The sequence below is a fragment of the Echinococcus granulosus genome (genome assembly GCF_000524195.1).
Source record: "Echinococcus granulosus chromosome Unknown EG_S00072, whole genome shotgun sequence".
Taxonomy (NCBI): domain Eukaryota; kingdom Metazoa; phylum Platyhelminthes; class Cestoda; order Cyclophyllidea; family Taeniidae; genus Echinococcus; species Echinococcus granulosus.
In genome coordinates, this window is record NW_020170452.1 from 195,624 (window position 1) to 223,318 (window position 27,695).

Genomic DNA, 27,695 nt, shown 5'->3' on the forward strand with positions numbered 1-27,695 from the left:
ATGTACACGTCGTGGGTGGACTCGCTCAAGGCCATCTCAAATGACCACTGCACTGACCCCTCATGTCGGTTCTTCTAGGTCAGTTAAGCATGACCTTGGGTAGATTTTATCGCATACACACAAAATGTACATGAATTGCACAATTTCCGATTTTTGCATATTATTTACACCGACAGTACCTGGAAGAATCGTAGGGTCGGGAACGAATATCAGCACTGCGAGAGAGTTGATGCGTACGATACGACTCACCCAATAAAGGCGGCTAAACAACGTAACAAAAAAGTAATAAGTAAGTAAATTTTCCCCTCCCCCACCTCCCGACCTCCCTCTCCCCCCTTTCCTTACTTTGGAGGCGGGAAATCGCTTTCTGCTTCTTTTTTTTATCTGAGAAGGATGTCTTGAAGACAATGGAAATGCGAAATGGACACCAACAAAGGAAAAATTAGAAAACCACTAAACATTCATTAATCCAATAATAAAGGAGTGAAAAGGAAAATTTGTTCACATTTTTTTTACTACTATCCATTGTTTGCTGCCAATAGGGCCGAAGAAGGAGACAGATCACTGACGAATCTCCTCGCCATATTTCTATCCCCCCTCGGTGAGGCTACCCTGGATTAAAAATTTCAGAGAGACAAAAAAAATGGCGGCTGGTTGTTGTGGTAGCCGATTAAATTTGAAATAAAAGTTTTTTCTTACTTATCACTAATTATTAAAGCACAAAGTGGCAGCACATGCCACATCTATAGGAAGTTTTGATCCTAGATGATGAGATGACTTCTGGATCTAGGGCACAAATTCCTCCAGTTCATGTTCAAGTCCCGCCTGTCTTTTCTCCATGCCATGATAAAGCCAGAAGAGGCTAAATGTCATCTCTTGGAGCCTGGAGGAGCAGCATCAGTGGAGTGTGGAGGATGAGGATGAAGATTTAACAACATCTTCCTTCCCTTCTCCTCCATTCTTCATTCTGAAGTGCGGTATGAGGTCTTCCCACCAAAAATCGCGGAATCTTTTCCATCAAATATTTATCAATTATTTTATGGGGTCAAATAATTACAGAGCAGTGTTGCGCGTAGAACTTACCTTCTGGTCGAAGCTATGCCGACCCAGGGTACTGCAAGTAGGTCCTTGATTGTTCACTCCACTTCTGTAATTCTCGATCAGGGACGATTCCATACTTCTCGACTCTGGTTGAAGGAAACGCCCATTGGGGTTGTCGGTTCCTGACCGTTGGGAGGTGACAGTTCGCAGTCGGACTATCTTCTGTAGATCCGTCTCTGGAGCTCTGGCACGCGAGGCAATTGGGATCTCAATCAAATCCGAATCAGGTTGTGGTGTACCCTCTAGGGACTCTCGAAGCCTGAAAAAGGTCAAGCGTGTATCGTCATCATCATCAGCAGCAGCAATTCCACCACTTCAAATTCACTTTATCTGTTGGTCTTTGCTATGACAGGCAATCAGTCAGTATTTGAACGGACTATTAGCTAGTTTTGTCGCTTAGATCCGATCGCACCAGCGATTAATTTCTTTCTGCGTAAGTTAGGCAGTCCCCATCGCCAACTTTTTTAACTTCTGGCTGTTGTCAAGCAGACTACAAAAAAGAAAGCTACTCATCAAAAAGGCCTTTCAATCCCTTCGAGGCTGAAAAGTTTGCCTCCTCCCGTTGTTCAGCTGCTCCGAGCTTCAGCAGTAGAAACCCGACTTCCCACTCATCCTCCTTACCGCCGAACTTAGGTAGGGAAACCTCCTCACACCTGCTAAACCAGGAGGCGCGAGCATATTGGTGACAACTGAATCAACGGCTTGACACTTTTACCTTGACCATGGTGCGGGCACTAATTCCCTTGTATGACGACATCCGTGAGTTCCTTGAAAGGCACTGCGTTCGATTAAGTTAGAAAAGGGACCCACAACCTCTCATCCCAATTCTTCCGGCCTACTTTCTGATACGATATCTCATTCTCTTCCTTTTCCAAAACCATCAGTTAATTTCGTGTGAATGTAACCTAGTTAGAAGGGCCCAAGAGTAGACACTGGTGTAGACAATGTCTCTAAGGGCAGATTTTTGAGATTTACAGCTATTGAGGAGGTCATTAAAGTGGTATCGCCATCTTTACAGCCAAAGGCCTCTTAATTCTTCTAACAAAAAGAAGGCAAGATGGTGAAAAAAACAAAGGTAAGGCCGACAATTTAGTCCCATGAAGGAGGTGAAATTAAAGGAGGAAAGGGAAAGGAGAGTTGCAATTAGGAACGACTTGCCTACCTCGAAACAAGTTGTGACCATCGCATTTGAATGGCCTCCTGATCAGCGCGGAACTTTTGAGTGTCCTCTTTCGAGTACTTTGCCAGAATCGCTTCACATTTATTCTGATGCGTTGTGAATTTTGTCTCCCCAGCAGGTAGACTGTCTATTATTTCCTACATAAATGAGGGGAAACAAAGCCATAAGGTGAGGGTAGGCAATATCTCCATCGCCTTGTCTTATCTCCCCTTGTTGCTTCACAGCGATCCCTTCAGCCTCAAAATAGACAAATCTGGTATAACAGCGTTCCGACTAACACCCTGTGCCCTAGCCCATCCAATATGGGAGTTTTGGGGCGTCCTCGAGAGGCTTGCTAACAGTAATAACTAAAACCACCCGTATCTCGGAACGTGAGGGGTTTTATTGCCCTGCTTATGCGAAGCTCTGTGTGAAATATGTCCCATAAAAGTAGGAAGTACACATAAGGAATAAACGAATGAAAGAACGAACCTGAATGATGCGCTTTCTCTCCACGACATCTTGAGTGTTGGAAAGGGCGTTGGCCAAATCAGTTTCAGCTCGTGCTAGCCATCTGTCGAGTTCGCGTTCCAACGTCTTTAACTCTTCAGTTGCTGTCATCATCTTCTCCAATTCCTCAAGTCGAGCTTTCACTTGAGCACTTGTTGCATTCCAGCATTGTCTAACCTCCTCAACTAAAGCGATGCAACAAAAAAAAACGGTTTTTTGTGCCAAAGGACTTGTCATCCAAAATGGCATAAGGTGACAGGATGTTCTACTTCTACAGAAAGTTTCGCCTGTAGAGGCTGAGATCACATCGGCCGTTCTTCTCCCTCTCCCATGATTAAGTCAGAAGAGGGGGATTGTCATCTCCTTGAAGCCGGAGAAACATCATTGGTGGAATATGCAGGATGAGGTTGACGACAAGACAGCTTCTCCTCGTCCTCCATCCTAAAGTGAGGTTTTGAAGCTGAGTGTTTTAGGAAGTCTGATTGGCCAGTTACCACTGATGCCAGCATTTTTTGACCTTCAGTAGTTGAAGAATGACATTTCCCTTCGGTACACGAAGCGCTGTCCTACTACTCTGCCTCCCTTCCGAATGCTTCACATTAGATTTGACCCCTCAATATACTTGCCGCTTTGGAACCGAGGTTAACAGACAAGCTTTCATGATCTGAGAGAAGGAGAAGGCAGTGGAGAGCGCAGCGGAGGGTATCATACCGAAACAGGTTTCCCTACAAGTCACAACACCCCATCGTGTGGTAAACCCAGCAGAAGACCACATGAAGTGCTTTACACATGGTTTAGTAGGTTCCTCAAGTTATGTGTCTCCAGGTGTCTCGGTCCCTTCAAAAGTGATTCATTGCCTCATTTCAATCCATTTCTACTGAAGTACTGGTAACAGGAAGGCTCCTTAAGAAAAGGCTGAAATGTTTAGGTCATTGACCTCCCGGAAGACCTGTACACCCATCGGCTGAGTCTTGTAGCAAAGTACATTAAAAGGTGAAAAGAAATGCATGAATGCGGTGGGCGAGGGCCTGATCCTCAAACACTGACTTCATCGCAGTCCTGTGGGGAGTGCGGATTCTTATGACTTGAAAGAGGAGATTCAAGGCTTCCTAGATGATCCGTTTTTAGCAAAAAATCAATCAAATGGAAAGGGTGAGTTGAGTCAGACGACCTCCTTGCAGAGGCAAGTGTGACAGCTAATTTTAGGCTCAAATTCAGCGGCAAATTTATACCAACTGGCCTTGACAAGTGTGTAACTAAGTTCGCTTCATTTAATTATTAAATCACCAGTTTATTTGGCTCCCACACAGTTGGAGCATCACCTTTAAAATGCGAAGTTTGCTACGCAGTTGAAAAGTCGAAAGAGGTGTTGCAGCAGAGACTGCGTCGGTTTAAACCACGTCAGTCTTTTAATTTAGCGTATATTTGGAGTATAGTCAAGAGGGTTTACTTAACATTTAACTGAGGAACTAGTTTTCCAAATCGTCAACTATTAACAACTTGGCATAACATTGGCCGTTAGGAGGATCTTGTAATGGGCTTATCAAGACCAAAAAACGAGGTAGTAAGGGTTAAATAGGCTTTGTTTAAGGGAGGTCAAAACTGGGCCAGAATGACAGACCTACTGCATCAGCCGGATCGGAGGAATCCTCCTCAATTGAAGGAGTCGATTTGACTTCATTCATCTGTTCGCCTACATTGAATTGACCCCTCGAGGTGGGGTCAGTCTTTGAACCTGGGGAAGATGAATTGACACCTCCTCTGGTAGAATTCGCTGTAGGCTTTCCACTACCCTCCTCTTCAGGCAGTGTGCTCAGTGACGGCAAACTAGGCGACTCTCGCTTCTTTGAATCCCCAAGTAACAATTGTTTGCCAGTGTCTGCCGTCTCGGTGCATTTATTCAATTCCTCCTTCTTCAGTGAATCACACAATTTTGAATGTGAAGGAGGGAGGGCCTCTGCATTGTCTCCAAAAATTTCAGCCAAAGATAACCGTTTTGTGGTGCCATCTTTTTCACTCTTTTCTTGACGTGTAGGTGGCTTTTTAACAATGTCAACTTGAGAGCTGCGTCGAGAACGCATTGAAATAAGATCCACAGCGGAGACCTTATTGCCATCCACTGAACAATTTGGCTTAACTAATACTTCTTCTCCACCTCCGCTTTGGTTTCCTCCTCCGCCTCCTTTGCCTGATGAAGTCTCGCTCACCAGCTCATTCACCGTTCGCTTGATGCTACTAACAACTCGATTTAATGACGACGTGAAATAGGACGACATGTAGGTGCTTTAGAGAGTGACACTGTTTACTGTTGCAGTTGTTCATCTGCAGATTGTTTACTTCCGCCGCCGAGAAAGGGAGACTAGGGGAAATATTTGCTCTCACTGCATCAACCAATGAACGACAGGATTAGTGCTATCCAATCGCCTTTCAAAATTGTAAAAATTAAAGCGTTTGTTTTAAAAATGCTACGATAATTTTAACTCGGCTCGGTGGATGTGTAGCAAACACTGTGAGGGGAAGGTGTCTCCGTCTGCCGCTTAGATGTCTCAAAAATCATGTCAAGAGCGATAAAAAGGAGAGCAAGAGAGAGGAAAAACCGCGAGTATAAGAATTAAGTCTCCGATCAGGTAGGGAAATTAGGTAGCTAGGAGGAGGCGTTTCCCATTTTACATTTTTCCGTTCGTCCCTCCTTCCACTAACCCCCCCAATCTTCCCCCTACATATTTCCCCATGCACCGCAAAAGGAAACCTGTAATTCCTTTCTATTAAAAAATTCATTTTTTTTTCAGTCCTAAAGGAATGTGGTATTCATTTACGTAATCTGCTGTAAAGGGGAAAAGCGTGAGAGATTTGGAGCAAAGTTGGATGCAAAAAATGAAAGGCGGAGTTTTTTTGGGAGCGAACACCCATCCTTCCGGAAACGTGAAATGCTGCATCCAACAACTTAGCTGATGCGGAAGAGGAAGGGACAAGAGGTGTGGCGAAACTATTCACCGTAGAGAATGAGAGTAACGAAGCTTAGGGAAAAGTGGAAAAAGTAAAGTTTTGGGACAATGAAGGAGCTTCAAAGTGCGTTAATCCCTCTCTACGGTACTGCTACTTCCTTTTTCCTAGCTTTGGACTCGGTGGTCATTCCAGCTTAATCAGTTTAACGTACCTACGGGAGGTAATTCGAGGTTGTCTGCAAAAATAGCTCGGTCGTGAAATATTTAGGAGATCAGGAGATGGATGTATAATATTGAAGCAGACTATATTAGACAAAAGACCTATGCATCGGTCCTGCTCAAATCCACTTAAAAATTAACCAGTGACGAAAGGATTTTAGTAGTATTTAGCCCGTATAATGAAACAAAACACTAAGACGAGAAGGGAAAAAAAAGGATTCAACTTCCAAAGGTAAAGGCGCTATCAAGACAAAGAGTTTCACTTAGAAAGGATTGTTTGCCGACTGCCTTGTGGTGAGAAGAAATTCACTTATCGTCCACCCAACAGTTCCAAGGCAAGCACCACTTGGCTCGCTGGCTGTGTGTGGAAGATAGACTGCCAACAAAGACGCTCACAAGGAATTATTTTCGAGTTCCAGGGCTCAGCAACTGCTACATCGGAGGTCAATTAGTTCATAGATCTCTTCACCCTTAAAAAAACCCACAACCGTACTTTAGGATGAGAGAGGATGGGCGGGCTGGCGAGGGAGTGGGAGAATCTGCGACATTCCACCCCTATCCGCCTTGTTTCACCCAGTAATTGGGTCACTTGTTGGAAAATCGTATCGTCTTACAGGCGAAATAACTGAGTTGGAAAGGAAAAACAGGGCAGGTGTGTCTCAACCTCTTCGGGGGAAGAGCAAATGTCGGAGCGAGAGGGCGATAGAGCACCGTCGCGAGGGTCAAACCGCAGGCTGAACTTTTCGTATTCATGAAATATCAAAATGACAGATTTATCCTTATCAGACACATTTTATCCCCTTATACAAGAGCCTATTCACTTTTCTTTTCCTTTTTTTTTCTTCGCCAGCCTTCATTTTGGACGTTCATTTATCTTCGTTAGGATAGGGCAATCCAACCACAAAGAACTGCATATCAAGCTCAGAGAGGAAGTGGCTCAGAAGGTATGGAAAACTAAAAGAGACATCGGAGAGAAAAGAGAGAGACAACTCACCCATAGCAGAGAGCTGGCTGGTGGAGGTGTTGTCCATGTTGCGTAACTCCTCGTCTAATCGCTCCGTTTCGATGGCCAATTTGTCGAGTTGTGGCTTACGAGCATCCAACTCGATGGCATATTGCTGGAAGGGAAGGGAAGGAGAAATGGGAAAAAATGGGATTGAAGACACGTAGACAAGCACACACACATCTGCGCATGTACTTACACACACACATACATAACACACGTTGGTTTGCAATCATTCGCGGACAGATATACTTGCCATTGGTAAAAAAGACGGCTGCGTGTGTGTGTGTGCGGGTGCTTAGGGAGAGGCAATTGCAGGAACCTGGTGCGTGTAGGTGCACTGGTTTGATGATACATAGTGGGAAAAGGTTGTAGACATTGGCAAAATTTAGTCTACCGAAGCAATACTGGATTGGTAAATAGAACGTAGGCAAAAGTAAAGAAGTCTGCAGAACGGGGCGAAGAGGCGTGAAGAGGAATTGGAGGCTAGAAGTGGTTTTACATCGGAATGATGGAACGAGGGAGGCTAAGAAAGTGATTAAAATGCCACCGGTTTGGACTGTGGGTATTTAGTTGTAGCAAGATTTTATGCACCATTCACTTGGAATTCATTTATCCACCTTTGCACTGCCCTGACATTACGAGCAAGTCCATTCCTTTTCAATCAACTAACTCTCCTAAATCCGTCTCGTTTCTATCTGTCCATTCAGCCATGCATCCATCCATCACCTACCCGCCTATTCTTCCAATCATCCATCCTTATCCCGTATCTATCCATCCAGTTATCCAACAATTCACTTCGTATTCATCTATCCATTCATCACGTTGCCACCTATCCATCCACCCAGCCATCGTGTATTTATCCATCCCTATCCCGTATCCATCCATTCGTCCACACCGCATCAATTTTTGCCATTGTGTATTTGTTTATCCAACTACCCCGTATCCATCCATCCATCTATCCATCCATGCTTTTTGTATCCATCCATCCATCTATCCATCCATCCATCCATCCAGCCAACCATCTATCCATCTGTCCACGCATTCACCCTGTATCCATGCTTCCATCTTAACTGTCATGTCATGTCCGGTAAACGGAGACGGATGTTTGACCACTAAGCGAAGGCTACACGATTCGGTGGAAAAATTTAACCGGTAGATGAGTCACTTAATCCACAAATCTCCCACTAAAAACAATTTTTAAAAGAATTAATTATTTTGGCAAAAAAGTGGCCCAATTTTTGGGTTTGTTTAATTGAAGAGAAGGAATTTCTCCAGGACAACTACTCTCTTTAACAACTTTGTCAGCGACGGATCATTTCACTAATCAGTCGATTATTTTTCTGTGATTTCTTTTTCTCCTCTCCTATATGAAAAGCCTCCTTTCACTGTAAATCGTTTCTCAAAGTCATTATAATGCTGTGAGGGATGAAATCTCACCAAAAGGCTCCACAATGTGCCACCCATCTCACCACTTCACAGCGTAGACTGGCAATCGTCGGAGTGGAGGTATTTTGCCGCTCCCACCCCTCAACAACCCCATCTCTGTTTTTATACTATTTTTTCGTTTTTTTTAGCTATTTGGAGGGACAAAATTGTCAAGTCCACCCACAGGGTCTATTGGTTGGCAAGTGGTAGCCTCAAAGCAGTTGTGCTTGGCCATGCCTTAGGACTTAGTGAAATGCCTGGAGGAAAAATGAGTTTTCATCGCCAATCTCTAAAAAAAACGATTTAAAAAATCACATTTTCCGTATAAATGAATCAAATTTTACCCATTTTAAATGGCAGAATACGAAAGTTTTACCTTTTATGTCAAGGTAACAAGTGGGAGGGCCTACCAGGCCCTTGGGAGGAGGGTTCATCGTAGAGGCGATAAAGTGAAGTCTTCTTGCAAACTACTTTAAATCTCTCTGATTTTACTTACAGAAACCATCATGCACCCAGCAATTTTCCCCGTCCCCTTTTTTCTGGTGATTAGCAAAAAAATGAAGAAAGTTGAGGAGAGATTTGCTGTTGTTGAAGAACATACCTGAAGTTGGATTTGGATGACTGCGGGATAGAGGGACCTCACAGTATAGGATGATCTATCACCAACGCGATTCTACAGGATAATAAAATGTACTTTTTAAAGGAGAAGATTTATTCGACATCCTCCTCCTACTCTTCACCAAGGAAAAAAAAAGGGTAAGCTCTTATTTTACCCAACAAAAAAATTGGTCTTTGGGGATGAGAAAAATTAGGCAGGAAACACTGGCAGAAGTGCTTAAATAAGTTGATTTAACTTGAAATGAGCTAAATAAAACAAAACTTCATTTTTTTTTTTCACGAAACGAAAAAAGGCCTCCTGACAGTCAGTCATGGAGATTAATGTGTGCTCAAAAAGCGCCGAGAAATTGTCCCTACACTTCCGGTGGAGGGAATGAAGTTGGAACAAGAAAAATTTATGCAGAAATGATTGTATATCACATTTCATACTGAGTTCTTTTTTTCAATTTTGTTTTAGAAAAGTACTTCACTTTCGTAGACAAATCTCTGAATGACTTTATAAGCCTAATATACTTTGGCCGCCACCTGACCGAGCGCATTCTCGCTCCTACCGATCGGTGCAACATTCCACCGATTAATCGCATGGCCAAATGTTCAAGAGGTCCACTAGTCCACACAACTATGCAAACGGAATGCGGAGGGCGGAGGGGAGCACTTGAGGTGCCGCCAAGGAGTTCGGAAGAGGGAGAGATCAAAGGGAAAATCTGACACGTATTTCTTGGGGACATAAGTTAGGTATACAGCGTCGGAAGCAAGACCGCCCTTTCTTTATCAACATTAAACCGGTGCGTATGAATTGTGCACAAAGTTGGCAGCATATTTAAACATCTTCTATGACATCCTACAACTTTGAGGATTCGGGATTTCTCGACTTTCGTGACTTTGATATGCCGCTCCTGCTCATGCCACCTTAGTTACGATCAACCTCACCTGCTACTTAAGGTCAACAGAGGTCACGCTTTTACACCGAATTGTCAATTCGACTTACCTTGATATGAGCTATTACGGCGTCTTGGTTGAAGTCTCCACCAAGGCATGCCACAGTGGAGTTGAGGTAGCTTGTAACCGTGTCTAACCAAAAGGCAAGTTTTCGTACCGAGGTTTCCAGATTTGTATCCAGCGATGACATTGAAGCCTGGTGTACATGAGAAGCTTGCGGTGTCTAGTAAAAAAAAAGGGGGAAGGGGAAGGAAGGAAAGTGTGGATTGAGCGACTCTTTTTTTACAAGGGATATATGTACGTAAGGCCCTCTCCTTCCACTGACTCGTGGAGTCAATGTCCACTTGTCCCTAAGGCAACATGGTATCTCGTCATGAAGAACACTTTGTGAGGGAAGAATGCTTAGGAAATGCTAGCAGTCCACATGCTAAGTTTGATACATAATGGGGGAAAAAGTGGGATAAAAACTCACAATCTGCCCAGCTCGATCTATTCGAAGGAGGCGACAAACCGACTTCCACTCGGAGAGGCTCTTTTTGATACCCTGCACGACACCAGCATCCAATTGTGGAGTTACGCAGTTACGGTGTGTAGATTGGAGTGAAAGGCGTGCATCTGACTGATAATTTTCAAACGCCTCTTCAACCGCCTGTAAAGTCTGTCCTGTGCCATTTCCGGTTGGACTGAACTCACTCCGTAATTGCTCCTTAATTGCCGAGGACAGAGAGAGAGAGAGAGTTATACGCAGAAGACTGTTTACCAGTAAAGTGTAATTTCTGATAAAGATAAAAATGCATATTTCATTGTTTCCTCGATGAGTTACTCATTAAAAGCCTCAAATTAAAAATGGTAGGAGAGCACCGCTGGGCCACCGCTAAAAAAGCATGAGACAGTACTCATCAAAGAACCATCAAACTTTATGACTTTGGGTAAAAAGGCACAAAATTTGTCCCCGAATCCGCGAGATCTTACAACACCATCTACGGTAAATAACCAAACCAAGGCGGGGGCGATTTCAGTAATCTCCTTTCTCCCAGGCCGTGTGGATAGGTGGCATTGGCACACATTCCCTTCTCCACAACACAATAAATAAGGAATGCTAGGTAGCGGCTGTTTATTCTACCGTCACATTAAGAGTGTTTTCAATGAGTCAGAAGTGCAGTAAATTGTGCTTTTGTTTACATTACTTGACTACAAACTGCCCACCAACGTGACTGCCAGGTCTACCGCTACGTAATGTCTTCCGATTAAGGTTGCTCGTGATTTCATTTTTTGCTTTCTTTTCCACAAGAAAACAATAACTCTACTTAAAAAATAGCTGGGATTAATATATTGAGCAGTTTGGGTAACAACCCATGCAGGAATTTCTAAATGACCCAATCTTTATTGCTTATCCAGTCTTTATCAAAACGAAAAGACAAGGTTAGTTTATTAGTAACAAAAATTCCGCATACTTTAAAATGACTAAGGCATTTTTTTACCATGATTTATGATAAATAGAATTAATAAACCCTATTTTTTCAGTATATTCTGATAATCGAATTATGCTGCATTTTGTTCTACTTATTAATATAAGTAGGTGGTCGCGACAAATGTTGGAAACTAATTGACGTCTCTATGCTATTGGTTTTTTTGTTAAAAGAAGTTTAAAAGCATCATTATCAGTCTGCATTAGTCAAGTTTTACATTTAACAATCAAATAAAATGGAAAGCATTCACGTCTTTCCTTTCCCAAGCCAATTGTGTCGAATGTAAATCTTCACTAGTCATTTCCATCAGAGGGACGTAACTTATTTAGAAAAAAAAAGAATGGCTCCCTCTCAAAGTGACACATCTATCAACCGATGCAGATTTTGTGTTTTAGCCACCTCTCAGAGGTGAATTGCTCTACTGAAGCGCACCTCCTCCAAATGTCATGCAACAACAAATTTGATTAAAAGCTTCCCCGGTCGTGGAACCGAGTTTACCTTCCTTTGCTAGACCAGACAAACTCAGAGCACAGTCAGTAGAAACAGACAGATAGGTGGACGCAAATCTATGCTTTATAATGCAGACACATTTTGTCCATCTCTTTTAATCAAAGCAAGTCATTGCCAGTCCACTAGTTACTGGGACATCTTCGGGATGAGAGGCCGGAAGAAAAAAAAACATTTAAACATTGCCACTACTACGAAAAAAACTGAATGATGGCTCATAAAATGGCAAAAAAAACTGATCGGTTACCCACCAATTCCTTCTTGCACAATGGGGAGTCCAAATTGGGTAAAGACTTTTCCAGTCTCTCCCTGATTGTCATGATCCACTGAGGTAGCACCTGTTCCTTCTCCTTGCCCACCTCCTCGCCGTCCGAATCCATGAGCATGGCTGCCTCAATAGCCGTGCAGGTGGACAACCAATCACAGAGTCGAGTTCGACGACGATCTATCATTCCTCTTGCTGCGTCCATACAGGCATGAAGCTCATCAGACGCTTCGTGAAGTTGTCTTTGCGCCTCCATGTCCTCTAGGCTTGAACTTACCTTCTCAGAGATGGCACACAGTTGAGCTGAACGCCTCTCATGGGTTTTTAGGATGGCGTCCAGTTTCTACAATTCGTAACGTTGCCTGCACTTAAATGGAAGGTGGAATTTTGACATGGAAGCTGGGGTCGGTGTCTTGATCCGAAACACCACAAATACTGCTTCAATTTTAGCATCATCTGTTCAAATTGGCCTTAATGACAACTGATGGTTGTCACTGGTGACTACAGTGCCGCATTTTAAGCCTGAGTCATCCGGACTAGCATGGATTCGGACTCTGTTGAAATCACCTCCATATCTGGAGAGTATAGAGGGCGAGTGAAAGGAGGAGGCAGCACCTCCTCATCGGTAAGTTCTACAGAATGCGATTGCGATGATGGACCGAAGGTGGAGGAAGCGGACGGACACGACTCTATCTCTGCCATTCGATGCCTATTAAAAACCACTCGAAGTGACATGAATGCTCCTCCTAGATCAATGTCTACTCGTTTGCATCAATATACCTTATTCTACTAGCCCTGGAACACCTTCCACAAATTTTATACTCCAATACCATTCTGATATCCTTTCCTACGTACTCCGAGACGACCTAAGATGTTACTACACAAAACTCCACAACCTACCGCTAGTTCTTGGGACTTCTTTTTAACCCATTTTGAGGACATACGAATGGGTCCAGAGGTCCCCGGTGAAAGCCAGAATTGACCGTCCAATTTAGAAATGTAATTGGACGGTGTATCGATGATTGGTATGTGGAGATCATTCTCCTGCAACCAAGCCAACTCCTCCTTCAGACGGTTGAGACAGGCCTCAAAATCCGTAATTCCAGTGTCCTCGCATTTTTGATTCTGTGTGTTTGGACTGGAAATGTAAAGGAAAAAGCCTTTACTTTGTTTTCCAAGAGGGTTTATAGGGAGCTCTGTGTATGTCACTTCTGTCAGATCGGTGATCTGGTCCGTATCCTTGACATCACCTCCAAATATCTGTATTCTGTCACGTCTTAAAAGCAACTTAAACCCCACGCACGATTATAAGCCTGTCATTGTGAAATAGATCGTTAAAAACTACGCCATTTATGGAGCATGCGAAAATCGCTGGAAAATCCAAATGAAAATACCCACAAATGACCTAAAACGGGTGCACCATGGTGTTTACAAGTGAATTTTATGACTTGTCATGCATTTCTAGTGCCTGTCAAGGCCACGTGTGCTCTATGATCTCTAGCCCATAGCCTAGAGGTTGGTTGCAACTCCATGGAGGACTCGGAGGGCTACATTGATGAGAGAAAGGGAGACACAAAAGCGACAACTATGCCAAAATCTGTGACGCATTATCAGAGGAGTTAAGTTTGTGTCGGTTTTTGACACGTCCTCCAAACCCGAGGTCCCCGCAGAAGACTTACTAACCCTAATGCGATTGATTTTAGGAGACACTACTATCAAAAGTTATAAGTAGACATACCCTCCGGTCTTGGGTACCCCTTTCCCCCTCAAATGCATTCTCCTCGGATTTTTGAGTACTTCACCTCAGATAAGGAGTCGTCACAACACATTAGCCTGTCTTGCTGATAGACCTCCACCGACGAAGTGGGAGAGACACCTGTCTAGACGGTGTGACCCAATGACCCCGCCTCCACATTCGCTTGTCCTACTGCACCCCACCAATATACCGTTCTTCTTATTACCGCCTCAAAAAAAACTTTCAAGAACTATTTGAGAAAGATTTTGGAGATATTTATAAAGTGGAGGAAAGAAAAAGTTAAAAGAAATTTAGTATGTCTTACAATGTTGTTTCCTGGAGTCCCTCCGAATCACTGGACGAGTCTGACTTGGATGGGGCTTGGTAATCGTCAATTCCGGTGGCATCAATTCGTAGATTTGGCGGCAGGAAGCTTTCAATTGAATACTTCTTTGATAGTCCACGCAGATCCTCAACTAAGGTGTTAAATGTCTCATTGACAAATGTAATATCGTCGTGAAGGGTGGATTCCACTCTCAGTGGACGGCGGGAACAACGTTTGTCAAAAACAGGTTGAAGGTACAGATCGGCGTCTAGTCCATTGCCAATCTCACCACTCTGAGCTTTCCAAACAATCCTGCTGCCCAAGCGTTGAAGGGTTAGAACAGAGGAGCAGAGATTCACTGCGTAGTCCTAGCGAAGAAAAATCGAGACTGTGAGATGGGGACACAGAGAGAAAATCTCTAGATGGATGCTTAGAAAGCATAACCTCAAGTGTTAAGGGGAGGACTTAATGTAGAAGACATTGAAGAAGTGTTTGGAAAGTTGAGTACTTGTAAAGGCTACAAAATTCCCACATACCCGTGCAGATCCAACACTGACTTCCGCACTGCCTTGATCCTCCTTAGGTAGACGATCCAGCTGAAGCATCTCAATCTGGTGCTTCTGTCGAATGGCCTCGTTCATGAAGGACTGCCAGAGGTTAGCATACTCTTGCCAGTAGCTAAAAGAAGTTGTAGGTAAAGCTGCTTCTTTTGTGCGATTATTGACTGCCTCTTAAGAGCCTCAGTAGACAAAAACCCACCACTGCTCGGCTGTTGCATCAGAAAGAACGTAAACAGCGCAATTTGTTCCTCCGCCCTATGAGTATTCTATAGCCGTTTTATTGTTTTACGGTCAGCCAATTCGTTTACGACGCGATTTGGCGCACCACTTTCTTACAAACCGATGAAGAACATCTGTCACATATGAGTGACACTGGCGGGAAATATTTTAGGAGGGTTAGAGATTTTTAAATTCTTTTCTAAATTCAACAACAAATTGTAAGAAATTGTTATCTTCAACTGTCTGACTATGACATCTGTATTTCTATATTTTTTTTTCTCTTGAAACCGAACGAAATAGGTAATACTAACTCACGGTCTACAAAGATGGAATTCATTGCAGTAGGCGTTGAGTCGTCCCTTCTGAGTCTCTAGCACAGCGTCAAGCCAAAGAGTGGTTGCTAGGAGTTCATTTTCACCCTCATTTTCAACTGATACTGGGGGTTGACCAGTTTTGCAATTAATCAAGCTGTTGGTTGCTTTCGAAGCGGCTTCTTGGGCGAGAATAAAGTACTGATCCAAGCTCTGAAATGCAGAAAATGCCAAAAGTTACGCCCAAAATCCAAATAATCGCCTACCGTGTGGCCTACAAAAACAAATGCTACACCAATGGAATATGGATGGATGGATGAGGCCATCAAGACCTACCTGAATCTGGCTAGACAATTCATGCGTAGGAATGCTCTGACAGGAGTGCAACTCGTCCTGGATCTCATTCAACTGGGTCACAAATTGTTGTAAACATTCCCGAAAAGGTATTAATTTGGCCAGAAGATCTGTGGAATGATTGGATGCTGCTAAACGACGCGCGGTTTCAGCATGTTCTCCTTCTTCTAGCCGCACCCTATCCTGCGTGAGATTCCAGTTGTAGGTATCCTCCAGTTGTGTTATGTAGGTCAAGCAGGCCTGACGATCACTGTTGGTCGGTAGTCTCTACAATCAGTAAGAATTACAAAGAACAATAACACATTCAAGGGGAATGTAAAGGTAGTTTACATGTCACCTCACCTCCCAAACGTTGTTGGGTTGTAAGAGCATCTCTGACAAACTTCATGTTCTAGAAGAAATTTCATGTACCCCCTGACCTCACTTAACGTGGCACAGACCAGCAAATTCTACTATTAAACCACCTCTCCTCATCCCTCAAGGAGTTGGACGAACATCTGATCCCATCCAACGTAACTCCACAGACCAGCGGAGTCTTGTCCGCAAAAGCCAAGAAGCCGACAACTTCCATCTCCCATCTACTCTATTTCCTGTGTGATTATTTAACCATCTGGTGACACCAAAAGTAGTAGTTATCCTTTCTAGTCGTTTGTCGCTGCCCCCTCTCCCATTCTTAGGTCTAATAACGAATAAAGGATCTTCCTGAAGGTGATACACACTTGATCACCAAAATCAAGGCGTCTGGACCACTTCTGGACTGTCCGTGCTACAACCGCTCAGACGCGCCCACCCTTAACAAATGTCTGCTGAACCACACTGACAACTCAACCAACTTTTGATCGCCTGATACTTTTAAAAATGTATAAATTATTACAAAGAATCACCTCATATTTGGAGAGTGCGGTATCGGCGGTCTTCAGAAGCTCCGCTAACTGTCTGAACTGTTCAAGCTCCCAGGACATATTACTCCTCGAGTCAGACCATAGTTTCTGCGAAGTGAAGAGGCAAGTCAGTAGGCGCTGAACAACTTTTGGCCATCGTTAAAAAGGTACTTTTAATTCACCTGAACTTTTAGGACAATTTTTTTGTCCTCTTGAGAAAGTTCCTCGGCAGCCTTCAATATGTCCTTCAGTCGGGACTCCAGGTACTGTGACTGTAGTCTGAAGTACTAGACCATGCAGAAATTTGGGAGGAGTTACTACGGAGCAACCCGTTAAAGGTCTCTTTCACATTTAAAAATTGATTAAAATAAAGGCGATTAGCCAATCAGATACGAGTGAGCCGGGATTGCTCAGACAGTGACCTTGAGACAAAATTTGGCAGATTAAGAAACTCAAGAGAGAGAAGACGGCGTATTTTATGTGCCCAGGACTTTGCAGAAACCTCTGAGACTAGTCTCTTTACAAGTGCAGCATATTTCAAAGCCAAGCACACAGGTGACCTTATGAAGAGAAGAAAGAAAGGAGTTACGCAACAACCCGCACATCAAAGTGTGCTAACGGAATGCATAAAAAGATTTTCCTAGCAGTGCTTTCAAAAATGAAAAGAAAAAGAAGAAAATGATGGTATTTTGCGCACTGCATTAGCATTTAGGATGTAGGTGTGTGGGAGGAAGAAGGACTTTGATTCGTCCTTAAAATTATAAAATCGTGGGAAAAGAAGCACCACAAGCTAACTGTACAAGCACGATTTTGGAGACGGTGAGAGCGTGGATGAGGGGAGGAGAGAGGAGGCTAGAGAAGCAGGTTCCGGAGTTAGGAGTTAGAGTTAACTTTCAAATTAGAAGGGCTCACCTGCTCGAAGAAATTCAAGTAAACCTAAATAGTTATAAGTAGTATCGGGGATCCCTCAAATTTTATCTTAGAAGGGGGATAAAGCAAGTTAAAGTGAGGCAAAAGCGGGGGCTGTAATCTTACCTCAATTTTCTTTCGGATCTTTGCAATTGTCGTTTGTAACGGTTCCACTGACTCCTTATCTCTCTGTGACCTGGCTGATTGATCCAAGTTGACACAGAACTTGTTGAAGGTAACAAGATCTTCAAAGAACGCTACCATTTCTGAAGTCAGCTGGTTTGATCTTGTATACAAGGTGGAGAGCAATTGTTCTGGAGCTCCATTTTTGGCCTCGCTTACATCCACCTTGGCTGGAGGCTTCTAAAATGAGGTAGGTGTCCCCTGAACCCATCATTTTGAGGTACTGCATTCAAATGGTACCGAGATTTGAAGGCTTTTAAGTTTAAAATGAAAACCACGGACTGTAGGAAGTGGCATTTGTGTTACCGAACCCTTGATTAGCTTGTGAAGCAACGACGGCCTACTTGTCTCGGTGGAAGACTTCAGGTGCGGTACACTAGGCTCATAGGCCTGCCAATGACAATCCCGATCGTAGTGGATCCCATTCCAGTCTGTAAAACATCTAAGATTGGATAGGCGACGCTTATCTGCCACGAGATATAAAAGTGGTAAAAATTTCCTTTGAAATATGGGATAAATCCACAGATAGGCGCTGTAGTAGCTTTCCTCATCGCCTGTTCTATGATTGGTCGGTCATACTGACCAACTTGTCTATGCAAGTGCTGAAACTCACTTCTCGGGACTTTTATCAAACCCAGGGATTCCACTATGGCCCAAAAGCCAGCTTAACCAACTAACCTGAGTACTCTCCAAGCAGGTAGCTGGTTGTTGAGGTACAATCCTAATCTCGGTGGCTTCTGTCGCTGAGCTTTCATTGGACTCAGCGACTAGGCCATTGACCTGTGCCCGAAATGCATTCCTGGCCGCAAAGGCCTTGTCAATCACTCGACGCACATCGGCGATTGTACTATTGAGACCCTCTGTTGGAGTAATTTCGGCTTCAATTTGAACAAGTAGCTCTTCTAACTTTTGAAGGGTTGATTTATCTTCATCAGGTATGGAACGCTTGGTGGAAGGCGGTTCTCGTTCCTCCCGACCGAGAACTTCAGACAGTTCAGCAAGAACTCTCTACAAGGAAGGAGGAGAAAAGAAGTTGCCGGTAGATGCTGGTGATTTGAAAAATTCACCTGAAGCATGTCGATGTGTGAGTTCTGAGTATCAGCCGTTTCTAGATAATCGGTCACCTCTTCCACATTTATCATGACTTGTTCCAGTGGATCGACAATCTGGGAGTAGCGATCTGCAAACGGTTGCAGCTTTTCAACACCTTCTTCGAATCGTTTGACCTGAAATGATGTGAAGCAGTCAAATAAGAAATAACATTGCTTACATGATCAAGGATTTTTGCGTTCTTCTCGTGGAGATCTCTCAACTCCTCTATCAACTCTGTATTAGCATTGCGTAGTTCAGGTGGTGGAGTGACAGATGACACCTTGTCCTGCAACTGATCAATCAATTTTTGACCATTGTGGATACGATCTATCAACTCAACACTCTTCATGATTAATCCTGCTATGTGTTCACTGATTAGAGAGACGATTTCCAAATTGATGGCCGCAACGTCGTGTTCCCTCGTGATTTCACGACATCGTTGAATGGAATTTCGGACATCAGTGGGATAAGTGAAAAGGAGAAGGTGTCTTTTGAGGTTAGACGCCTCCACCTAGCGGGAATGCAAAAAGTCGCATTGTCATAAACCCCATTTGTACCGAATGCATATACTTCTTGCTAAGCATTATGCTTTGTAAGTAGTACGTATCTAAGCAGTGACTTGGTAATCATATGAATGAAGCACTTTCTAACCTGGATAGAATTTATCCTTTCAACAAGGCTATCAGGTACCCGAGCCTCCATTGAATCACTCTTCAAGTCCTTGGCTAGGTCACGTTTAACGTTTGACACCACCCCGTCCATCACAGCGATGTGGGTACACCATTCAAGGAATTCACCTCGACTCGAGTCTGCTGTTTCGCTCTCTCCCATTCGCTGCTGGACTGCCTTCGATATCTCATTTAGCCATGACTCGTAGTCGTCTAAGCGTATCTGTATCTCCTCGGTTCGCTCCTTTAATTTTTTCAGCTCCTCGAGTCGCTGGATAAGCTACAGGGACAAAAATAACGTTGTTTACACTAGGAAACACCCTACTTATATCCAATATAAGTAGACTACGGTATAGAAAAAACGTCGAATAGTTCCCTGACTGAACAACTTTTGATTTCATCTGCTTGAACCCCCGGGCCAAAGTCTAATTGAGCTAACTCTGTATATTTGGAGGAGGGGGGAAAGGGAGGTATAAAAAGTTTCCGAACAACGCTTTTTCTATTTCTGTACATTCTTTTATGGCCCAAATTAATCACCTCTCGCTATCGACTAAAATGTGTTAAATAGTTAAATTCCTACCCACAGGGGTAACCCATTTTCCGTAAAAATTTGCCCCTTGTTTGTAAGGTCTGACCGTTTGGTCGACTCAAAGATGGCACATTTGTTTAGCGCCGAGACCGGAGTATAGACGGAGTATTTAACGGAAAACAAAGCCGTTTTTTTTGTGAGCAACAATCCCATAGGGGAATACGTCCTTCCTCTCCTCACCCTACTTATAGACGACTTTATGAGGAAAGATTTTGTCCATTAATGTTTCCTCACTCAAGACATGGAATGCGACGAAGTGACCGGTTTGACTGGCAGGCTTAGCCGCATGGTAGCCTACCGTCCCTTTCGCTTTCTCTGTCTTCAAAAAAAGATGTGGAGCATTTCAAATCCTCTTGGAAAGTCAACTTTCTACCGACACTCGATCTGTACATTTGATTTAGTCACATCTCAAAGATGTCAGATTTTGAAGAGGTGTAGGCGGTCAAAACTACTTATTCCCAATTAAGTACCACTCAACAGGGAAAGAAATACTGTCTTCTCTTCTCTAAAAGTAAGTAACAAGTCACCTCTTTAAGAGCGTTTGTAACCCCGATGGCATAGGCCTCAAATTCTGCGCTCAATTGTTGGGACATAATTCCCTCGGAAGAGAGGAGTTCCACAATCTTTTTTAATCGGGCAAAATCGTCTTCCGAGTGTTCTGACTTCAAATTTTCAAAGGCCTACAAAAAACAAAACGAAATTTTTTAAATTTGTTTAAACTTACTTATACTTTGCGGCGTGTTTAAAATGTACGGTTGAGTTTTTTAGGGTGGTTCTACTCAAACAAACGGCCTAGCTTAGTAGATTCGGTCAATTGTAACACCATGCGATGCGAGGACACGTTGTTACCTTCTAAGAAGCCTGCTTGTGTACCCTCGAATTGGGGAGGGGATAGTTAGTAAGATCCCTCTTCGCATGCATTCTACTCATGCAAGAGTGAAACCCACCTTAATGACTTTCTGTCGGTAGAAAGTAGCACAGAAAGTTAATCCACAATAATAGAAAATAGGAGAGGGAAAAACTTGTGTTGAAGGCGCCTAGGTGCCTGCCAGCAGGGCTAGAGCAGAGATTTCTTATCGCCAATCCAGCTTTGACATTCTGTGGAACTTAAGTCGGTTTCTATAAATCCTTATTAAAAGCTTGCACACGTGCGCCACCTCTATTGGCTCCAGCGATTTCTAACTCTGGAATGAAGTGGTTTGTGTGCTTCTGTGTGTGTGCGTGTGTGTATGGTTTGTCATTTGTGCGACTCCAAAGGACGAGTGCTCCAATTCTTTTTTGCACTCTTTCATGGAAAAATTTCTATTGGAGGATCAAAGTTTGCCACCGGAGGCCACCTATCGGGGATGCTCTCTCCCCTCTCTCCCTATCCCTGCACTCACTTAAGATGGCTTACTTCATCAAAAAGGCATGGAAAATGTGGGGAGGAACGTTGCGTACTTTGCAAGCAACTCACCATAATGTCGTCACAGATGTCGCCGATGTCCACAAACACCTGCTGCTTCGATTTACGTATCGTGGAATCGACACGCTCCAACCAGTGTTTTTCGTAGGACATCAGAGCTAAAGAAAAAAAAGAACAGATTAGCGCCCTTTAAAAGCAATTTGCAGTGAATTTATCTGCCATTTAACTGCGTGGGTTGTACTTTTGCTCTGCTGCACGTTCTTCGCTCCACGCTGGTAACCCTCCAGACCTTCCACAAGTTTGCAAGTAGTATGCTCCCCCATATCAACATTGGTTTATTACGTCTTCAAGGAAGACGCATGCTTTAATATCCATAGGGAGGCTCTTTAATTTCTCCAAGGGACCTCACAATTTCCCCAAAAATTAAATTTTCCCCTCCGCCACGTTCCTGCCTCCCCCTCGAAGTGATATTTCCTGATGGGGGAAAAAATGGCACCTAACAACTTGTCACAGAAGATTAAGTAGTCTGTGAGATTTATTTGCTTATAAATTGCCCCTACAATCATAAGTTTGAAATAGAGGATTCTTTTTTTGCAATGAAAATCGAATTATTGCGGAAAAAGTGACCTGCTACTATCAATAGTAGTGTTGCCGTGACTTCCACATGTCACAAAGTGCTTTGCCTTTTTAAACAAAATATCCAGCCACCGTTTCACGTTAATTTTTATTTCCCATTCATCTACTCCGCTTCTCCCATGGGATCATGCAAGTGTCTGGCGTTGGTGCTAAGAAATGGTGGCAATCAAGGGGAGAAGGGAGGATGAGGATGAGGCGGTACCGCCCTCCTTCTCTCCCTCCCTATTTCCCTCCCATCCTAGAGTGCGGTAAGAAATTCCATAATGGGTAAGTTTTGTTTCATGCATGAACACCCCTTTCTTACAACTGATTGACCAGAGATGGGTATTTCGAAAGAATCCTTAATTGGGAAATATTATTGGTACGCCCCTTTTTCCCCAAAGGTTCTGCATTAACCTCGATAAGCAGTCCCTTCAGCTTTGGGACTGCATTGAAGGTATAAGTCCAAATCACACTCAGTAGATTCAGCCAGACATTCTACGGGGCAGGGGTTTAAAATGGAAGAAAATCAAGCGGGAACGTGAGATAGAGCACCACATCGACAGGCTGACTGGCACAGGATAGGCATAAACGCATGAACAGGTTCGAAGAGGATAGTTCAGCCTGTCGGACCGCAAAAACCTTCTTCGTATTGCAGAAATGTCTGAATGCCTATCTTAAATAAGCTTTTTGCGTTTTAAAGTTTTCAAAACTCACATTTAAAGTCATTGAAGTGATATGTTGCAGATTTGAGTCGCTCCTGTCCGGCGGCATACTCCGATTCCAAGTCAGCAAAGTGTCCGGAGAATAGAAGAGCGGTCTTCTCCGACACTGGTTTGCCTGTGGCGTCTGTGACCTCGCCATTTCGAATGGCCGCAATCATTGGGCGTTTGGAGGCCAGCTCCTTTTCAAATTCCTAAAAAAACGAATGTAAATCAAGATATAATATTTGCACTACTTTATGTAAATAAATAGAAAGGATTAATTGCCTTCAGAAAACTTGCAAATCCCTCCATCTCGTCGTGATTTCTAATTGTTGCATATTTTGCTAGCCGATGCTTGGCTTCGGAGATCCATTTTTGCAACTCATCCATGTCCAACATTCGAACCATGACGGTATCCGGTTGTTGATTCCGAGTAGCTCCACTAGTTGCTGTGATAGGCAATCCCTGGACTGCGGAGTGAAGCGAGGCAACTGAATCACTGGCCTGGTCTTCCGTAGACTTCTCCTCCTCCACCTCTATTTTTGCCTTCTTAGAAACGATTGCGGATTCTAGCTTTCCACGAAGGAAGAGAATATTCTCATTCGTCAACTCCTTTACCCGATTCCAAGTGCGTTTCAACTCGCCTAGGCGCTCGTTTAACTTCTGCACAGAACGAGCAAAATAACGTGTTTATTTATATTATACGACAGAAGGCTGTGCCTGCATAATTCGTGATTAGCCAATCAGAGCTTACTTTGATGTAGGGTTCGCTGAAGAAGCTTCTTAGCTCTTCAACTATGTCATCCAGATGACCAAGTGTTGGCTGCATCTTCTCCATATCACGGAGAGCTTCTATAGACTCGCCCAGTTGAGCTTCGATTGCTGGCGGCTGGACATTGGTGGCTTGAGCCACCGAATCGAGGTAGTCAAACATATCTCCCATGAGTTTTTCAAATCGCTCAATTTGATTCTTGAATAAGAAAAAAAGAGGGAAGAGAGGGCAAATTAATTTACTTTCAGCCGTCCTCCTGAAATAACCTCCTTAACTACTTTAAACGACACGTTAGAAGAGCAGATTTGGGTTGAAATTTTTGGGTAAGAGCCGGGTTACTTTGAACCCACAGATTTGGAGTTTCCGCCCCCTCTAAGCATTGATAGATCACCTATGTTTGACACCTCAGCTCTCCCTATATAATTTTGCTGTGGGGAGGCTTGCATCTGAGATATTGTTGGGGAAAGCCAAATGATTCAACAATCCTAGGGTCACTATCATCAAAATCACAAAGGAGGCTGACGGTAAAGCAACTCCTACACCCTAAATTGGGAGTTTTGCTAGGCACAAGTCCTAGCCTAATGATCTGGGAGGAGATAAACAAAAATTTCCAACGCCGTCATTGAGACACCCACCAAGGGGGCCTTAATGGCACTTCTACTACTTCGAAATTCCAGCGTCACAAATACGTGACAGGCTCTGATTTCCCCAAGAAAAACAAATATTTGGCCTTTAAGGGGGAATTCCTTCGCAAACTACCTCTTCTGCAGTCTATCACACACGCACAAACAGCGTCCCCAACTTGCCCAAAGTTTTGACAACGAATTGACACCTCAGGAATTCAAGGTGGGTGGTGAATGGAGACCTCTAGAGACCAACCATCAGCATGTCTCTTCACGGAATGTTGCCATAAAAAGGGGCGGTTTTGAAAGACTCATGCAGGAAGTAAAGAAGGAGACAGAGGCTGACTTTGAGTTAATGGCTACCACTCGCTCATTTACTCACATTAACCACCACTGTAAAGTTGTTTCTGACACGTCAGTCTTCAATCACCCACACGTATTCTCGTCTTTTTTACAGAGTAATACACTTTTTTTTTCATTTTATCCATAATAGCGGGTTTATTGAGCACCGTAAAGCCCTAGTTCTGTGAGAGAAAACCGCATTTGCATGGCATCCTTCCCTAAGGCCAAGTCATCCCCCTAAGTTGGTCACTTAATTGGGATTGCAGCCTTCTTCTCCGCCCCTCCGCCCTCCTGAATAGGAGGACTTTAAGCGAAAGGAACCGAGGGACTGCCAGAACATCTTCGGTTTCTAGGGCCGTCTCCCTCCCAGCATTCGCGCCAACTACTTTTTGATCACCCGATAGGTTATTTATCCAAGGATGTGCCGCTTTTTCCTTGTTTTGAAGCACATAACTGCCTCTTAGTTCATGTGACAGGGGACGTTCTTTATACTTTGAATGTAGAGAAAAAAACGTAGTAAAATAAATGGGTTTAACTCTGTGGTGATATGAATAATGGGGGGGGGGGTTACCAGATCCCTCCCTCCCCCCAATCGGTTTGTTTAAGTCTTTCACAAAACAGTGTCTGTTTAAAGTACCTGCATAATCTGGGTTCCCCTACCAGGTCTCACTAATTTCAGAGGTGGGAGAGACATTCCACTTACAATGAATAAGTCGTGATTCTCGCAGAGATTTCGCAGCACCGGAACTCTTTCACTGATTAGGTTTCTGACCTGCTGCCACTCCTCTGTCAACTCTTGCGCCTCCTGTTTCGTCAGAGTGGCTAGAAAGTGCTCCACAACTGCCGTTCTCGGTTGCATTTGAACCACTCGCTGAAAGGTAAAACAGACACAACATCCATGAAAGGTGAAATTACCCTCATGGGATTTAAGTAGTAGTATACTCCTTAAGGGACATTTTAAGTAGATGTAGGAAACGAAAATCTCCCCTTTTTTAGAAAGAAAAGCCCTTTTAAACATGCAAGATTTGGAAGGTGACAGAGAGGTGGACTTGTATATGCGCCGGTTGTTTACGTTATGACAGTGGACCTGTGAAGACCCCCGCAATTGGGCCACATAGGGTCACTGCCAGCCGGCCAGTCTCCGTGCCAAACCACATTGAGAGGGCAAACGCCACCACCACTACCACATTCTCCTACCCACCTTTGTCGTAAGGCTTCACCATCACCCCCTCTTTAACGCCGATTATACTACTGACAAGTAATAGGCGTACATCCGCCCAGTAAGACAATGCATTAAGGACGACTGGCAGGGGTGGTTTCAAGGACTTTAAAAGACACCTCAAATTTAAAATCCCAATGCATACAAAAGTGCTTTGTTTTTACCGTAAAATTGGAGATAAGATCGTCGAGGTTATTGCCATCTTTGCAGTTGATAGGACAGGTTGCTTCGTTTTTGGCCGATGTTAGCCACTGTCTGAAGGATTCCACAGATCTACAAATATCTACAGAAGAAAGGGAGCAGTAATGGGTATTAAAATCCTGAAAAATAGAGAAAAATTAAGCATCCCAGTGAGTCAGTAAAACCCCCGATGCGTAATTGGAGTTGAAGCTTTAAGGACATCAGGAGTGGGCAAAAAGGCCCTCAAAAGGACTCCCAAAATCGAGAGGGCGCCAGACAAAGGGAGCACATTCTTAGGACGGAGGAAGTGATGTCCAAACAAGTCGACTTTGAAAGGCTCAATTGACGCAGCTGCTACTACCTTACACACTGCCACCAGTTTTTAAGCCTCCGCCTTCCCTGCGAATTAGTCACCCCGACGACCGGAATGATTCACGCATTTCGTTTGCATAAGCTAGAATACCTTTCTGCTACCAAATGTCGCATTTAATCATGTGAAAAATCGGTACTAGAAACGTACTTTGTGGACTCCTTTCCGATAGGGGAGGAGGAGAAGGTGAAGGGAACTTTTGCGAGGCTGTTTCATCAGAAGTCGCGGCTTTTGAAGCTACGGTCTGTGCAGTCGCCTTTTTGTAGAACTGGTCGAGCAATCCCCACCTCTCCTCAATGTCATCGAAAAGCTGATCCAATTCGTCAACATTTTCACCGGCTAAAATTTAAATCAGCTCCTTAGTAAATAACAAGTTCTACCGCCAAAGGGGAGAGGATGCGCGACCCACCTTGACTGAGATCTCGCCTGTATCGTTCACCGAGTGAGTTGACGATAACCATGTTTTCTTTGGCTTCTGGCAGCTCCTTGTCAATCCGCGCAATCACCTCACTTGGTGATTTAGAGGGCTGACTCGTCCTCGGCTCTGTGGTGGCTCGCTGCTCCTGGCCTTCATCGTATGCCTTCAATGTGACCAATTCAAGCAATTCTATTCGTGAGTCTAGCCAATTCAACAATTTCTCCGCACGACTCTCGAATTCAGCGCGATAGCCTGTTGGCAGGAGTGCAAGTCGACCTACAAATGGAGGATGAGTCTTCCAGAGTAGTTCATGTCTCTCTATTTGGCGGTTTAAATTGTGTAACAGGTCGGCGCCCTCTTTGACCCCGTAATAGTGGAGGCGGTCTTCTCACTACGACCGCAACATTTCACCATACCCACAATGTCTACCACAACTTGTAAGCTTCGGGTTGTGGGCAGGGTGCGGCTTACTTTCTTCGGTCAAATAAAGACGCAGTTGTCATGGCTACATTGTATAAGAAAAGTAGCTTAAAAAGGGGAGAGAACAGGCAAAAACGATAGCTCACCGGATTCCAGGCTAACACGTTTTTCCGGAGCCGTGCTAGGAGCACCATCAGCCGGGCGTTTTGCTCCGTCGGAGGCAGGTTGACCTTCACGTAGTGGCGCCTGATGGTTGATAAAGAATATCTCAGTGTGTGCGACTGCAAATAACATAGTGTACTTCAGCTAGTCATAATCCATGCTACTCAAGACCGATTACCCGATCTTCCTACCTCCCGTCTAGAAGGTGGTTCCCCTCGACAACCATTGGTACTGAGGGGTAATCAAAGAGGCCTTCAAGGATTCCACTCAAGAAAGGACTAACCTTTGCCCCCTTTTCCGTTCGCCAGTAACATGGAATTGCTTTATCATCCCCACTGCGTGTCTAGACCCGTGGTTAAACTTTAAATGGACTCGCCTTAAGCAATTTCAGGGTGCGCGGGAGGCAGGAGCACGCTGATATGTTGAACCAGCCTGAAAACTTATGTAGGTACCCTAACTAAGCAAGAAGAATGCAG

At 43.9% G+C, this 27,695-nt stretch overlaps 2 protein-coding genes across 2 annotated transcripts in view; both read right to left on the reverse strand. All coding sequences in view use genetic code 11, as the record gives it.

Annotated features, from left to right (window-relative positions):
- Positions 1-862: 862 nt before the first annotated feature.
- EGR_07205 (dystrophin-like protein) lies at positions 863-5,046 on the reverse strand (the record flags this gene model as incomplete). The annotated part of the gene is made up of 7 exons (XM_024496454.1): positions 863-883; positions 1,084-1,360; positions 1,611-1,757; positions 2,264-2,418; positions 2,753-2,955; positions 3,393-3,495; positions 4,396-5,046. The coding sequence occupies 7 exons, from the start codon at positions 5,044-5,046 to the stop codon at positions 863-865; spliced, it is 1,557 nt and encodes a 518-aa protein (XP_024349131.1).
- Positions 5,047-6,800: 1,754 nt separating this feature from the next.
- The window catches only part of EGR_07206 (Dystrophin), a gene marked incomplete at both ends in the record, with an annotated part of 41,372 nt that continues 20,477 nt past the window's right edge, over positions 6,801-27,695 (reverse strand). The window contains 28 exons of the mRNA XM_024496455.1: positions 6,801-7,052; positions 8,967-9,038; positions 9,972-10,145; positions 10,395-10,628; positions 12,150-12,506; positions 12,731-12,858; positions 13,108-13,301; positions 14,224-14,591; positions 14,760-14,901; positions 15,318-15,526; positions 15,650-15,934; positions 16,552-16,656; positions 16,731-16,835; positions 17,584-17,820; positions 18,319-18,648; positions 18,708-18,866; positions 18,911-19,243; positions 19,384-19,680; positions 20,517-20,669; positions 21,446-21,552; positions 22,727-22,925; positions 23,119-23,376; positions 23,468-23,683; positions 25,154-25,321; positions 25,834-25,952; positions 26,370-26,558; positions 26,629-26,913; positions 27,204-27,303. Of these exons, the coding sequence (XP_024349132.1) occupies positions 6,801-7,052; positions 8,967-9,038; positions 9,972-10,145; positions 10,395-10,628; positions 12,150-12,506; positions 12,731-12,858; positions 13,108-13,301; positions 14,224-14,591; positions 14,760-14,901; positions 15,318-15,526; positions 15,650-15,934; positions 16,552-16,656; positions 16,731-16,835; positions 17,584-17,820; positions 18,319-18,648; positions 18,708-18,866; positions 18,911-19,243; positions 19,384-19,680; positions 20,517-20,669; positions 21,446-21,552; positions 22,727-22,925; positions 23,119-23,376; positions 23,468-23,683; positions 25,154-25,321; positions 25,834-25,952; positions 26,370-26,558; positions 26,629-26,913; positions 27,204-27,303 (5,775 nt within the window). The remainder of the gene's footprint in view (positions 7,053-8,966; positions 9,039-9,971; positions 10,146-10,394; positions 10,629-12,149; positions 12,507-12,730; positions 12,859-13,107; positions 13,302-14,223; positions 14,592-14,759; positions 14,902-15,317; positions 15,527-15,649; positions 15,935-16,551; positions 16,657-16,730; positions 16,836-17,583; positions 17,821-18,318; positions 18,649-18,707; positions 18,867-18,910; positions 19,244-19,383; positions 19,681-20,516; positions 20,670-21,445; positions 21,553-22,726; positions 22,926-23,118; positions 23,377-23,467; positions 23,684-25,153; positions 25,322-25,833; positions 25,953-26,369; positions 26,559-26,628; positions 26,914-27,203; positions 27,304-27,695) is intronic.